Source organism: Phocoena sinus, chromosome 15, assembly GCF_008692025.1.
Source record: "Phocoena sinus isolate mPhoSin1 chromosome 15, mPhoSin1.pri, whole genome shotgun sequence".
Classification (NCBI taxonomy): Eukaryota; Metazoa; Chordata; class Mammalia; order Artiodactyla; family Phocoenidae; genus Phocoena; species Phocoena sinus.
Genome location: NC_045777.1, coordinates 51,891,605 through 51,905,328, shown reverse-complemented (window position 1 = coordinate 51,905,328; position 13,724 = coordinate 51,891,605). Strand labels below are relative to the sequence as shown.

At 53.3% G+C, this 13,724-nt stretch overlaps 1 protein-coding gene across 1 annotated transcript; it reads left to right on the top strand.

The window, feature by feature from the left end:
* Positions 1-7,709: 7,709 nt before the first annotated feature.
* ZG16B (zymogen granule protein 16B) lies at positions 7,710-12,665 on the top strand. Its single transcript, XM_032606106.1, is given in 7 exon segments — positions 7,710-7,773; positions 7,989-8,094; positions 9,199-9,218; positions 9,221-9,369; positions 9,371-9,479; positions 9,482-9,507; positions 12,309-12,665. Coding segments are annotated over 7 exon segments (831 nt in total).
* Positions 12,666-13,724: the final 1,059 nt, after the last annotated feature.

Genomic DNA, 13,724 nt, shown 5'->3' with positions numbered 1-13,724 from the left:
CAGAAGGAGAAGCAAGCTGCAGCGAGCCGTCCCGCTGTCATCACTCCACCCTGTCCCTCGCTCCCTCAGCATCCACCTCTGATGAATAGCCTGAGACAGGCGGGCCTGTTCCCTTTTCTTCACAGGAGCCCTTCTCATATCTGAAGAAATAGCCTCCTCAGGCCATCAGGAGGCCCTGTGTGTGGCCCCAAAGGGAGCAGAGCAAGAAAACAGGCCCACACACAGGGCCTCCTGATTTAAATGTGTCCCAAACTGTTCAGTGGCCTGGGAGACACACCTGTCTTCCAAAGTGGATATGCCAATTTTGTGTTCCCACCAGCAATGAATGAGAGTTCAACTTCATTTTTTTTTGAAGATTTTGAGGGTAGGAGTTAATTAATTAATTAATTAATTATTGCCGTGTTGGGTCTTCGTTTCTGTGCGAGGGTTTTCTCTAGTTGTGGCAAGCGGGGGCCACTCTTCATCGCGGTGCGCGGGCCTCTCACTATCGCGGCCTCTCTTGTTACGGAGCACAGGCTCCAGACGCGCAGGCTCAGTAGTTGTGGCTCATAGGCCTAGTTGCTCCGCGGCATGTGGGATCCTCCCAGACCAGGGCTCGAACCTGTGTCCCCTGCATTAGCAGGCAGATTCTCAACCACTGCGCCACCAGGGAAGCCCCCAACTTCATTTGTTATATCTAAAAATTTGTGCCTTCCCTATAGACTGTTAAAATGAAATGAGTTAATATATAAAGGGTTTAGAATAATACCTCGTATAGAGTAAGCACTATCCGTGTGCTTTCACCACCATCACCATCACCATCACCACTGTCATCACCACCATCATCATCATCATCACCACCTGACCCAGCCATCAGGATTTTGAGAGGAATAGAGCTCCCAACTCCCGAGGCTCCAGCATGAGGACCGAGCCAGGATGACCATTTTACTTCTTCTCTAGATCGATCCTGGAACCGCCCAGCCCTTCTCAACCATGGTTCCTCTTTAGCAGTGGTTCCCAATGCATGTTCCACGGAATGTTATTTCCCAGGGATGTTAATAGACTTCAATTGTAAAAGGATTCTATGATCACAGACTTTGGGGAAAGTTAAATTGGATTTTTGCTGGAGAACTTTTCAGTGACTCTGATTCGCTAAAATGCACCAGGATTCTGGAAGAGAAAATATAGTGGGCAGTATTCCCCAAACTTACTTGACTACAGAACCCTCACTTTTGAGGAATTTCGCAAGGGATGTGTGAGATGCTGCCCCACTGTCTCAAGGGCCAAGCTGGGTCCAGGCAGTTCCCTTGGTCTCTCTCTCTCTCTCTCTCTCTCTCTCTCTCTCTCTCTCTCTCTCTCTCTCTCTCTCGTAAGACCTCCTGATCCCACAGCCTCCATCTTCTCAGGTGGATTTTTCTCCAGTAAACTCTCATTTCCTTTCAGCACCTGTCCCTGCCATGTGCCCCATCCGACACGAGGGGACGTTAGAGCTGAGACCCAGCTGCTCAAGCAGTCCAGGTATTCATCTAGAAGTGAGGGGATGGCACAGCATCCTCATTTCCTCATTGGATATTTACTTAAAAAAAGCAGGTAGATGAAAATCCAGGGAATTAAGGTGCCTGAAACAATGCTTATTTCCATGCACTTATTTCTATGTTGTGATGACTCTGGCCTCCCCATTGCCATCATCCCAATTGTCAGTCTCCAGCTGCTCAGGCTCTCTGTGTAGAGTCCTTCTTCACGGCGGGCTCCCTTTCTCTCCATCCCCAGGTCTCTCCCTTACTGAGTCTGATGGCAGAGCCACCAGATCATCTGCCTAATAAAGAGGCTTGTTTTTCTTTTTAATGTGGGAAGGAGATCATGGCTTGAAGAAATGGCACTTGTCCTGTCTGAGGCTGTTCATCTGCTCATTTTTAGCCTCATCATGCCCCTGCCCTGGACAAAGGTTTCAAATAATGGGAGAAATGGTTCGGCAGAGCCAGACTTCTTAGCAAAGTAAAAATAGCTTTATGATGATTATCAAAGTAATCCATTCTCGTTAGAAAATAAAAGTCAACCAAAGGAGCTTAAGGAAGAAACTTTTAAAAACTCACCAGAGGACTTCGGCGCAGTGGTTGGGAATCCACCTGCCAATGCAGGGGACATTGGTTCAATCCCTGGTCCAGGAAGATCCCACATGCCGCAGAGCAACTAAGCCTGTGCGCCACAACTACTGAAGCCCCCCCTACCCCAGGGCCGTGCAACTATGGAAGCCCACGCACCTGTGTTCTGCAACAAGAGAAGCCACTGCAATGAAAAGCCCACTCACAGCAATGAAGACCCAACGCAGCCAAAAAAAAAAAGACAGGTCTTCACTAAAAAAAAATTTTAAAATCAAAATAATCACCAGAACCAAAGTTGTAATCAATCTCCTAGTGTTGGATATTTGGGATATTGAAAAACTGTTGTTATTAAAAACGATATCTTGGGACTTCCCTGGTGGTGCAACGGTGAGGACTCCGCACTCCCAATGCAGGGGGCCTGGGTTTGATCCCTGGTCAGGGAACTAGATCCCACATGCGTGCCACAACTAAGAGTTCACATACCATGACTAAGGAGCTGGCGAGCCACAACTAAGGAGCCCACCGGCCACAACTAAGGAGCACGCCTGCCGCAACCAAGACCTGGCGCAACCAAAAAAAAAGATATCTTCAGGAAAATCTTCATTTATAAATTTGGCACACCTTTCTAATAATTTCTTAGGATAACTTTTCTATGGGTGCAATGCTTTAGCCAAATGGGCTTTATGCTTTTAAGGTTTTTAAGCCACAAGAATGTCCCCAGTACACTCCCCCAGGAAAGTAAGAGGAACCCACTCCCACACTCTTCCTGACACTAACTTCCAATTTTATATCTTTTGAGAACTTATAGGTTTAAAAAATGCATCTTATTTAAAAAAGAATAATTTTGTCTTTGTAAAATCAGTACAATCTTATTTTAAAAATGGAAGCAATACAAAAAAGAACAGAAAAGAAAATAGAAAAATGTCCTAAATTCCACCATCTGGAAATAACCCTAGTTTTGTTTGAACATTGTTCCAGAAATCTGTTTGGAAAGGCAAGTTCAAGGACAGGCAGACGGAAGGATGGATAAGAGTGTGTGGGTCAGCATGGAGGCCTGCTTCTCCTAGACACCTCCAAACTCTAGAAAACAACATGACATTTACAAAGAATAATTCTCCAAGAATGCTGGATCCCAGTGATGTGGTGGAGCCTCTCAAAGATGTAGGAAAATGGGGTTGGGTTGATTTGGGTCTAGGGGCTTGGGGGCTTGGAGGCAGGATACAGTGGATCTGGGGTTCATGAGAGGGTCTCAGGAAACCTCAGGCTGTTCGGGTAACTCCCTGGAGTGGGTTGAACCAGAAAGTGAGCCCTCACCAAGAACAGAATCTTCCGGAGTCTTGATCTTGGACTTCCAGCCTCCAGAACTGTGAGAAATAAACCTCTGTTGTTTAAGCCCCCCTCCCCCCACCCGGGTCTGTAGTATTTGTTACAGCAGCCAAGCTGACTGATACACCAGATGAAAAACACTTGTGCCAGGGCAGCCTCAGGGAACTGAACCTGGAGATCTTGCCTCTCTCAACCTGACACTTGGGTATAGTTCATTTAATTTTCAGCATTTGTGCTAGTGGAAGCGTTTGTTTGTTTTTATTTTTGGCTGTGTTGGGTCGTCGTTGCTACGCGCAGGTTTCTCTAGTTGCGGCAAGCAGGAGCTACTCTTTGTTGCGGTGTGCAGGCTTCTCATTGTTGTGGCTTTTCTTGTTACGGAGCACGGGCTCTAGGCACGTGGGCTTCAGTAGTCGTGGCACGTGGGCTCAGTAGTTGTGGCTTGTGGGCTCTAGAGCGCAGGCCCAGTAGTTGTGGTGTACGGGCTTAGTTGCTCCGCGGCATGTGGGATCTTCCCAGGTCAGGGCTCGAACCCATGTCCCTTGCATTGGCAGGCAGATCTTTAACCACTGTGCCACCAGGGAAGCCCCAACACTAATGGAATTTTAATTACATAAAAGATTAGAGAAAAATGTGTTGTTGGGTGACCTGGCATTCCATTAAAAGTATTGAGTTTCTCTGGGGAAAAGTGGAGAAAAATGTTTTGCTTAGAGCATCCAATGAGATTTTTGAATGAGTGAGTAAAAGGGGAAGAGTCGAGAGTTTCAAAACTGCACAGCCAAGTTTTCCCCTTAGGATGGGCCTCCTTGTCTGGTAGCAGTGACCTGAAGGCAGGCCCGGGCACAAAGGCCAGCTTTGGACTTCCCTTGAGGCAGGGACAAAATGCCCCTTTCCATCTGATCTTTCCCCCTCCCCCACTCAGCGGGCTCTTCCATCTGATTCCTGGGGCCTAAGGCGTCAGATGAGGCCACGTGCAGGAGTCAGCACCCCCACCTCGCCCCAGGAGTCTGAGCCCAGGTCGCAGGATCCAGCCTGCGAGCCAGGGTGGGACTCCTTGCAGAGGGCTGCAGGGAGGTGCCCACCAGCTCTGAGTGCGCTGGGGACAGAGGCCCTCAGTCTGCTGTGCCTCAGGCTGCAGAGCACAGAGGGGTCTTTGCAAGCCCCACATCCAGAGGGGAGGGAGGCAAGGATGTCAGCCCTGACCCACCCCCAACCCACAAGCCAGCCAGACCAGCATCTGCCTCGGCTGGGAGAAGGGGGCCCAATTGTTCCAGGCTCCTGACAGAGTGAGATCTGGGGCACGCCCACACAGGGGATTATGGTTTCAGTGCTGCTAAATCCCCTTGTGGGCAGCCTTGATCCCAGGGGACAAAGGGTCTGTGTTGAGTCTCCCGAGCGGGCTCACAGCCAGCACTGGGCCAGGGTGGACAAGGGGGCAGGGCTCCTCTGAGTGTGGGGCTTCCAGCATAGGTATGCATGGTGTACACGGCTGTGCAGGGTGAGTGCAAGCTCCTGGGTGTAGGGAAAGCTGGGCAAGCGTGTGTGTGTGTTAAAGGGTGCATCCACGTGTGAGCCTGTGGTGCACACGCGCGTTTTGAACGCATGTGTGTGCGTGTGCATCCCTTATAAGCATGCTCATGCACTCTATGAAAAGGCACCTCCCGTGTGCTCTCGGGCATGTCCTGTCAACCCTTCCTTGTCCAGGCTGGCAGCCGTTCCTTCCTCCAACTTCCACCCCAGGGACTTCTTCCTGGAGTCCCAGCCCAGACAGACCCTCCTTCTGGGCTCAAACCCTGGCAGCCTGCATCTAGAAGGAAGGCTCAAGAACAGACAGCATTATCAGAAAAAGTGCCCAAGGGTGGGCTGGGACAAGAACACAAGTCCCCTTTGTGATGTCTCTGGGCCCTTTCCTCTAGGAGCTGTGCCTGCCAAGGTCCTAGGCCTCTTCCACCTCTGCCTCCCTCAGGAGGATTCCAGGGCCTCGGGAGGGTTTCTCTGCCCCTCTGCAGCCTATTGGCCCTGCCCTTCCCCAGCCCAGCCTCTGATGTATTCATGGGGCTCAAGGCCTCTGGTGGCTGGGTGAAGGCTCTGGAGGACAATGGGGGCTCTCATCTTTGCAACATGAGTCAGTGGCGGCCTGAGCCCTAGGAGCCTGTCCAGGGAGACCAGTGCACGGCCAGAAGGAGGGGTACGGCTTTCTGGACAAAGCTGCTCTCTGCTCCCTTCTGCCCACTAAAGACTGGTTGTCAAATGAAGCCCCCAAGCCGCCTGCAGCCACGACCATGGGCAGGGCTGCATCTGTTGCAGGGTAGGGACAGGGATCCTGACTTTGTGGGTGAAGGGCCACGCGTTTCAGGTTTTCTGGGCCATAAAGTCTCTGTCACACCTAACCAGCTCTGCCTTTGCAGCCTGGATGCAGCCCCAGACGATATGCAAATGAATGGGCAGTAACACTTGTTTGTGGACAATTACATTGGCATTTCATGAACTGGCCACGAATCATTCTTCTCCTGAAATTTTTCTAACCATTTAAAAATATAAAAATTACTCTTACCTCACGGATTGTGCAAAAACCAATGGAGGGCTGGACTTGGCCTTTGGACCATAGCGTACTGACCCCTGGCCTAGGGACCTGATGTAAGTAAGGAAGGTGACAGCTAGACAGGGCCTCCACCCTGACCCTAGGCCCCCCAGCACAGCCATCTCGATGAAGCCAACGTCCCAGTTCCTGGCAGCCAGCACTTCCGAGTGAGGCTGTGAACACACCAGACCATGCTCTGCACCCCTTCTCCTTGTAACCACATGGCGGGGGGTTGGTTCAGGACGCTGTAGTCTACGCCCAGCCTGTTTCCTGTGGCAATGCGTCAGCACAGCTGTGGGGTCCATTTCTTCTCCAGGCCTGAGTAGTTCACCGCCACAGCGAGGACACCACCATTCATGAAACCTGTCACCTAGACAGACAGGTCTGTTGTGTCTTATCTTGGGCGATTCCAAAGGCTGCTCAAAGAATAACCTGCATACCTGACCACAGGTGTAAAGCTTTTGGTGTTCAGGCCCCTGGATGGAGAAGATCTCACTGAATTCTTGTAACACCTGTGAGGGGGGTCTATTGCTACCCGCATATAACAGAGGGGACAATTGAAGCACACGAGAGTGACATGAGCTCCCCAAAGGGCATGCCTAGGAAGTAGGGAAGTGGGGATTCAGACCCAATCTGGCTCCAGATCCATGCCCACAGTACCCCTATATTGAGGACTGTGACCCCATGGCTCTTCCCAAAGGTCAGGGAGGCCATGCAGACAGCCTGAGCTCCGTCCAGTCACAGAAAGCCTGGGCTTGCTGTACCAAGAGGGTCCCCAGATCCCCTGCCCTCAAGAAACACCCCATTCCCTCCCAGATCAAGTCTGACCCCTCGGCCTTGCCCAGGAGCTCTGGGGAGAACTGGCCTAGAGAATCACCCTGTCCCCACCCACAGCGCCTCTGGTCCTGTGTCATTGCTGCTGGTCATCCCATAGCCCATTCAGCCTAGTTCATCCCCAGCTACACCAGACCCAGCACAAAGGAAAGATCTCAGACATCTTCCAGTGACAGGCCATGGAGGGCCAGCGCCTGGGGTGTCTCTACCACCTGGCACCAGGCACTCAGAACTGGACTGTCCACTCCGGCTCTCTGAGGGCCAGAGGGGAAAGGCCAGGGGACCCAGGGCTTTGCCCAAGCATAAATAAGGCCCTGGATCAGGTTCTGCACGAGGTAGGAGTCCTGGACCCCATGAAGCTACTGGGGGCAGCTGCCCCGAAGCACCCCTGTGAGGTTGAACCCCGTTTGGTCAAGCTGGAAAGGGCTCTCAGGAAACCTCCCCCACCTCCAAGGTCAAGTGCAGGTACCCAGGAGAGAGACCCATAGGTGACAGCAAAATGCTTGTCACTGTTTCATTTTGTTTGTGTAGGCCACAGGGCCAAGAGAGTAAACACAGCACATCCGGGATCCTCCCCCTGGATGGCTCTGGGGATTCCTCCAGGAAGAGCCCCCACTTCCCAGCTCCTTTCTGTCCCCCTGGTGGCCCCTTTGTTCCTTCATTCTGGAGGGGGGCCCATAGGGCCCAGAAGGGTATAAAGGGCCAGGTGGAGGGTGCCCAGGTACAACAAGACTCCCCAGTGCCAGGACTGGACCACAAGACTCTCCAGGCCAGGTAAGACGGTGCCCCCTGCCATGGATGGGCCAACGAGATCGGGTGGGGCCCATCTCTGAGAGTCAGATGGCCTGTTCTCTTCTCTCCAGGAGGCCTTCACTCGCCAGCCAGAAGCCATGCTGCTATGGCTGACCCTCACCCTTCTGTGGAGCCCCACCTGCTGGGCAGGGCATAAGTCTGGCTGGGTCTCCCCCCTCCAGCCCATCCCCTTAGAGGCCACCCTCACCTCCCTCTATCCAGGACCTGGGGTCTGGGCCCAGCCCTTCTCACAGACTAACTCTAGTCTCAGGCGTGTCCCATTGTCTGGAGGGGGTACACCCTCTTCCGGGCAGAAATAACCAACATGTCCCTGTGTAGTTTTTTTCTTTTATCCCACCTGGTTCTTCATCTAATAGAGACGTACGGGCCCGGAGGAGGATGGCATTTCAGTACCTTTAAAGACTATGAAAATGAAATCACTGGGATTCGAGTGTTTGTAGGTGCTATCGGCATATTTAAGAGGTGAGTAGGAGCAGGACCATGGAGCCCCTCACTGTGTCCCAACTCCTGCCCCAGTCTTGGGAACAGGGGTAGTGGGGCTTAGAGCCCCTTCTCCCAACACCCTCACTGGGTTCCTGATGACTCTAGGAGTTCAGTTGAGTCCTTGGAGTCCGGAGCCACCAGCCATCACATTTTTTTTGTCCCTTTTCCTCTGCTGCTTCCTCTCCTGCACACCAGCTCTACTCCCTTCTCTCTCCTCCTGCAAGTCCGGCCTCTGCTTCCTGGGTTGATCTAAAGGGAAGGGTAGATGATGCTTCTCCCTACTTTGTCCTTTCAACCCAAACTCAACCATAAATTGTCTCTCAGTTTGAGAATACCTGATGGGAAAAGCAGGAGAAAGGTCTGCCCAGTTTAGGGTCAAAGAGAAAATGAAGTGAGGGTCAGAGTGCACCACTGATTGAATACAAGAAGTATATAGAGGCAGCAAGCCCAGGGTCTTCCACTAATGATGGGGTGGGGGCGTTGCTCAAGGTCTGGGGTGGATCTTTGCTCTGCATTTACTGGGTCCCAGGGACCTGGGAGAGGGAATGAGCCAGAGCTGCAGACACTAAAGGAGACAGAATGTGGGTGGGGCCAGATGAGGAGGGGAGGCTCTGGGACAGACACCAAGGTCGGGGAAGGTCACAGATAAGAGTCACCTACTTCTCAGGCCTGCCACCTGGACTTGTTGGAGTGATTTGGGCTCCAAAACCTGGGCTCAGGGACAGCTCCCTGCTCTGAGTCATGACAGTAGCTGGCACCTCCTGAGCGTCATGGTGACTGGGTACCTTGTGGAGCTCTCCTGATGGAAGGTCTCAGTGACTGCGCCCCCAATCACCCCCACTTTGCAGATGAGCACACTGAGGCCTGGAGTTGCTAGGTAACAAGCCCAAAATCACAGAATTTGAAAGTGGCAAAGCAGGGGATTGAGATCAGGAAGCCTGTTTCAGGCACCCAAAGTCACGTGCTCAGGGACTTATGCTGCAGTGACAGGGCTGTCCTTCTTGCTGGTAACCAGGGGATAAAGGACCTGGGGGTGGTGAGTTACCTGGATCCCAGACCTTCCAAGCTCCCCGTTCCTCCCAGTATCCAGGTGAGGTTTGGATCCCCTGGAGTGAAAAATATGGAGTCTCAGGTACGAAGCCCCAGGAATGCCTCCTGCTGCCAGGTTAACACATTATAGGAACCTACGGCTCCTACAAGCTTTTCCTCCAGCACCTGGTCATATACACCGACTTTGAGTGCTGGAGAGGAAGCACACTCCACATTTGGAGAGGAAGGTGGCAGGACCTTTTTTGACTCCCCAGGTAACAGTAAGGAGGTGCTCACTGGAATCTTTGAGCATTACAGGCTCCTGGGCATTTCCAGTATGGCTTTGAGTGGGATTATCCTCTAGTAACCTTGAACTCTGTTCCACCAAATAGCACCACAACCTAAAAGAAATGAGTGCTCCTGGGTCTCCAGGGCTGGGACCTGGGTTACCCTGCTGAGGCCATCTGGCTGGTGGTGGGCTTCATGCACAAGGGAGTCTGAGTTGAGACTCTGAATCAGAATCCATCAATAAATCAAGCTTCTGACGCAACAAGGCGTCCAGGCATGGTCCTTGAGTCTGGGATAGAACACAGCCTTCTGAGCTTGTGGGGAATGAGGCCTCTGGGGCGGAGCTCACTGAGCAGAGCTGCAGGACGAGGCAGGAGGTGGGTCTGACACCCCAGGCCTCGGTGATTTTGCCCAGGATGCTGGGCCTGCCCGTGCAGGCCCCAGGCAGATCCCATAATCTATGAGGATTCCTAGCTCCGAGGATGCCCCATCCCCCACTCCCTGCTGCAAGCTCATCCAGGTGGCCTGTGCTGCCCAGGCTCAATTCCAGGCTTCTCTGAGTGTGCAAAGGGCTTCAGGGAAACCATTCATTCATTCATTCATACACTAATTCACTCACTCAGCATACATTTGCCAAGGCCTGGTCCACGACAGGCTCCCTGGACACCAGAGAAATTAAGAGGCCAGCTATCCAGCTGGGGACACCCGATGGGGGACAGGTGCAGAAGCAGATGGAGGCAGTTGGTTACTGCATCTGAACTGATAGGGACAGGGGTAGCGCCTTGTGTAGCACATGCCCAGTGATGGGGTAGGCTTCAGGGAAGCCTTTCTGGAGGAGGCAATATCTGAGCTAAGTCCTAAAGGCTGAGTGAGAACTGGCCAGGTGGGGACAAGGGGAGGGGGGCATTGCAGACCAAGAGATCAACATGGGCAAAGGCCAGAACCAGGGGTGGTCAAGCACAGCACTCCTTGAAGAGTGGTCATTTGTTATAGCTTAAAGGAAAACTAAAGCAGACCCCAGGCCTTTCACATTCTATCAAATGCATCCATCAAACTGCAACAGCCAAACACTCAGCCATGGTGTAAAGCGCCAGGCCCTGTCCCACCTCAGCTCCCTGCCCCAGCAGCCCTAGAAGGACAGGACGTCTATTGTCCCCATTTGCAAAAGGAGGAAACGGAGGCCCAGAGAGCACAGTGGCTCAGCCTGTCACACAGCGCTAAGCGGCAGAGTCGGGATTCAGGTTGAGGAAGTCTGGCTGCAAAGTCTGGGCTCAGAACCGCAGACCCAGCAAAAGTTTCTTAACGGATCCTCATGTCTCTTTGTGATACTCACTGACGTGTTCCTCTTCTCTAATTCTAATTTTACATGCTGGTTGAGAGTCACTTAGTGGTTCTTAACCTGGAGTCTGTGGGAAAATTCAGGAATCCATGAACTCGGATCAGGAAAAAAGCACTGATATTTTCATTGTCTTCTACTGGAAATTTCATGTTTCCATCGGTAGAAGGGACCTGGGACCCCTCTTTAACAGCACCTGTGCCCTCTTCATATCAATTAGAGTTGTCCCAGATAGCTTGAAATTCACACTCAGCACTGCTTCCAAATTATGGGTGTTTGTGTTTTGCTTTTTCCTTTTTTTTTTAACTTTGGCCACGCCCCACTTGCAATGCATGGTTCCCCGACCCCAGGGATCGAACCCTGGCCTCTGCAGTAAAAGCACCAAATCCTAACCACTAGGCCACCAGGGAACCCCCAGATTTGCCTTTTACTGAATCAATAATAAAAGCACAGGTGTTCATAGGACACTTGTAAGGCACGTTTTAACAGGTGTATCTGCAGCTGCTTTGCAGGACGTTCCTTTCTTCTTGTGTCAGGGGAAGGCAGAAGAAAGGAACCAGAAAGGGCAGCAAAACTCATAATGGAGATTTTCCAGTCTTAGGCTTGGTTAAGGGGAATCTCCAGCTCTTTGCGCTGTGCTGAGTATGGTCTTTGCTGAGGGCTTAGCAGGCTGGCAGCTCTTCTACATTTCCTCCTCCCCAGGGCTCCCCACTTGTCACAAGAGGTCAAACAGGTGAAAGCCTGTCCTCCTGTGTGGTCCCTTGGGGAGGTGGGTTGGGTTGTGCTGAGCTCTGCATGTGCCCATTAGCTGGGGGACGTTTGCAAGAACCAGGGACAGGGAATGGGGCTGAACGCTGGCTGGGAAGAGGCCGAGGAGCCAGGGGTGCCTGGAGCTCAGCAGGGGTCTCCATGGATCAGGGGCAGTGGGGTGTGGCGATGATTGCCTGACTCGGGACTTGTCACTGGGGTCCTGCCTGGCCTTGGCCACCATCTCCCCTAGTGACCTCAGGCAAGGTGCGGAACCTCTCCGAGGCTGCTTCTTCAGATACAGTGGGAATAAAGCAGTGATGTGATGTCACCAGGATCAGGACACTAGTTTGGAGGCCTGATCCGAGTGATGCTCCCCCAGCAGTGTTACCCCGCAAGTCCTTGGATGGGGCAGTGGGATTAGACTTTTAATTTACTTAGAAGAGCACAAGCAACTCCACCTAAATGAGGGAAGGGTGGGGCCCTGTCTCCCACTTTCTCTGCAGCCGGCCTTCTGTTCCGTGCAGTTGCTTCTGTGTCTCCAACCCCTTGGGGGTCACCTAGGGCAGAACCTGCCTGATTTCTTCCTCCTCACATACCCAGGCTCTGTGCCTCTTGAGTGTTTCACAGCAAACATCAGTCCTGGAGTGGGGGGGTGGGGGTGGAGGGGGAAGTGTGTGGCCGGAAAGTCCGCCTCCCTCCCAGCATCCGGCTGAGGTTTAGGGCGCACTGGAGCCCGCGGTAAGGAGCCCCCAGCCGTAGCGGGCCGGAGTCCCTGTGGTAGACGCGCTAGAGGGTCACCCGGGCGGCCTGCATCCGGCATCTGCGCTGCGACACCAGCAGGGGGCGCCAGGCCACCATCGGGTACCGCGCGGGGCTGCGGTTCAGCGCCCGCCCTCCCGCCTCCCGGCTGCCACTCCCGTCCGCCAACCGCCAGCACCTGCTCCACTGCCTTTCGGGAATCGGCTTCAAGTGGGGATTTGGCCCCGAGAAGCCGTCCGCCCAGTCGGCCCGCCGCGATGACCAGAGAGCTGATGACCCGCGCGCGGAAGCAGGACCCAGCGAGGCCCAGTGCGGTCCTGAGCCGGTCTCGGGTCCCACCACGCGCTGCTTCCTCGCGGCCAGGTGGTCAGGACCAGAGGCCAGGTGACCCCGAGCTGGTACCTATCGGCAAGGCCAGAGTGATGCTGAATGCCCGTGTTGAAGAAAGGTTTTGCACACACGTGAGCCCGCCTGATTCTTGCCCCCAAGGGGAGTGGCTCCAGGCGCCCCCAAGCTCCCTGGCCCCGCGCACTATGCGAGCCTTATATCCTGATGACCGGAGGTCCTGAGAACAGCGTCTCAGGACGCTGTCTCCACCACGCGTGACTCCGTGGGGCCCGGGCAGGGCTTGGCCCGGAGGACACCCTCAGTGTTTGCAGTGGGAATGATGAAGGAATTCCCAAGAACCGGCTCCCAAATAAGGATGAACTGTGCCCAGGAAGGTGCTTCGCAATTAGTCCCCACAACAGCCCCTGAGCTGGCGCCACGCCTGCTCCGCCCCCTCCCTCCCCTCCTCCCCCTCCCTCCCCTCCTCCCCCCACCCGCTCCTCTTCCGGCTCTCCTCCAAATGCTCCTCTTCTACCTTCCCCAGTCTAAGGCAGTGACTGCTGTGGGGATCAGTGCTGTCACTCTTCCCATCAACACTGTCCCATTCTGACCCTTGTTGTTGCCAACCAGGAGGCACTGGGAGGCGACCCCCTCCCAGCTGCCAGCCCCAGGAAAGGTGGGCCCCAGAAAAGGGGTGGAGTCTCCTCAGTACTGGAAACATTTCCCTTTTAGCAAGCCAGGGGCAAGGAATTAATTATGCAACAGAAAGGAACTGGTTCCAGAGTGCTGCTTGTGAAAACTGCTTTCTGTTGCAATGTTTTGTGTACGTGTGTGAGTAATTCTCCTGTGATTTGATTTATTCCTGCAACGGGGGTGGATGGATGGATGGAAGGATGGACTGAAGGAGCAGTAGCATCCATCCTGCACCCATGTGGGGCCAGGCCTAATGCCAGGTGGTTTCACTATTGTTCTCTCATTTAGTCCTCACAACACCTCTCAGGTGGGTGTTAACATCCTATCTTTACAGATGAGGGAACCCAGGCTGAGAGAATTGATGTAATTTACCCAGTGGTTGTGGAATTTAAACCTACTATCGCTCTGCCCCCCCCCACCCCGCTCC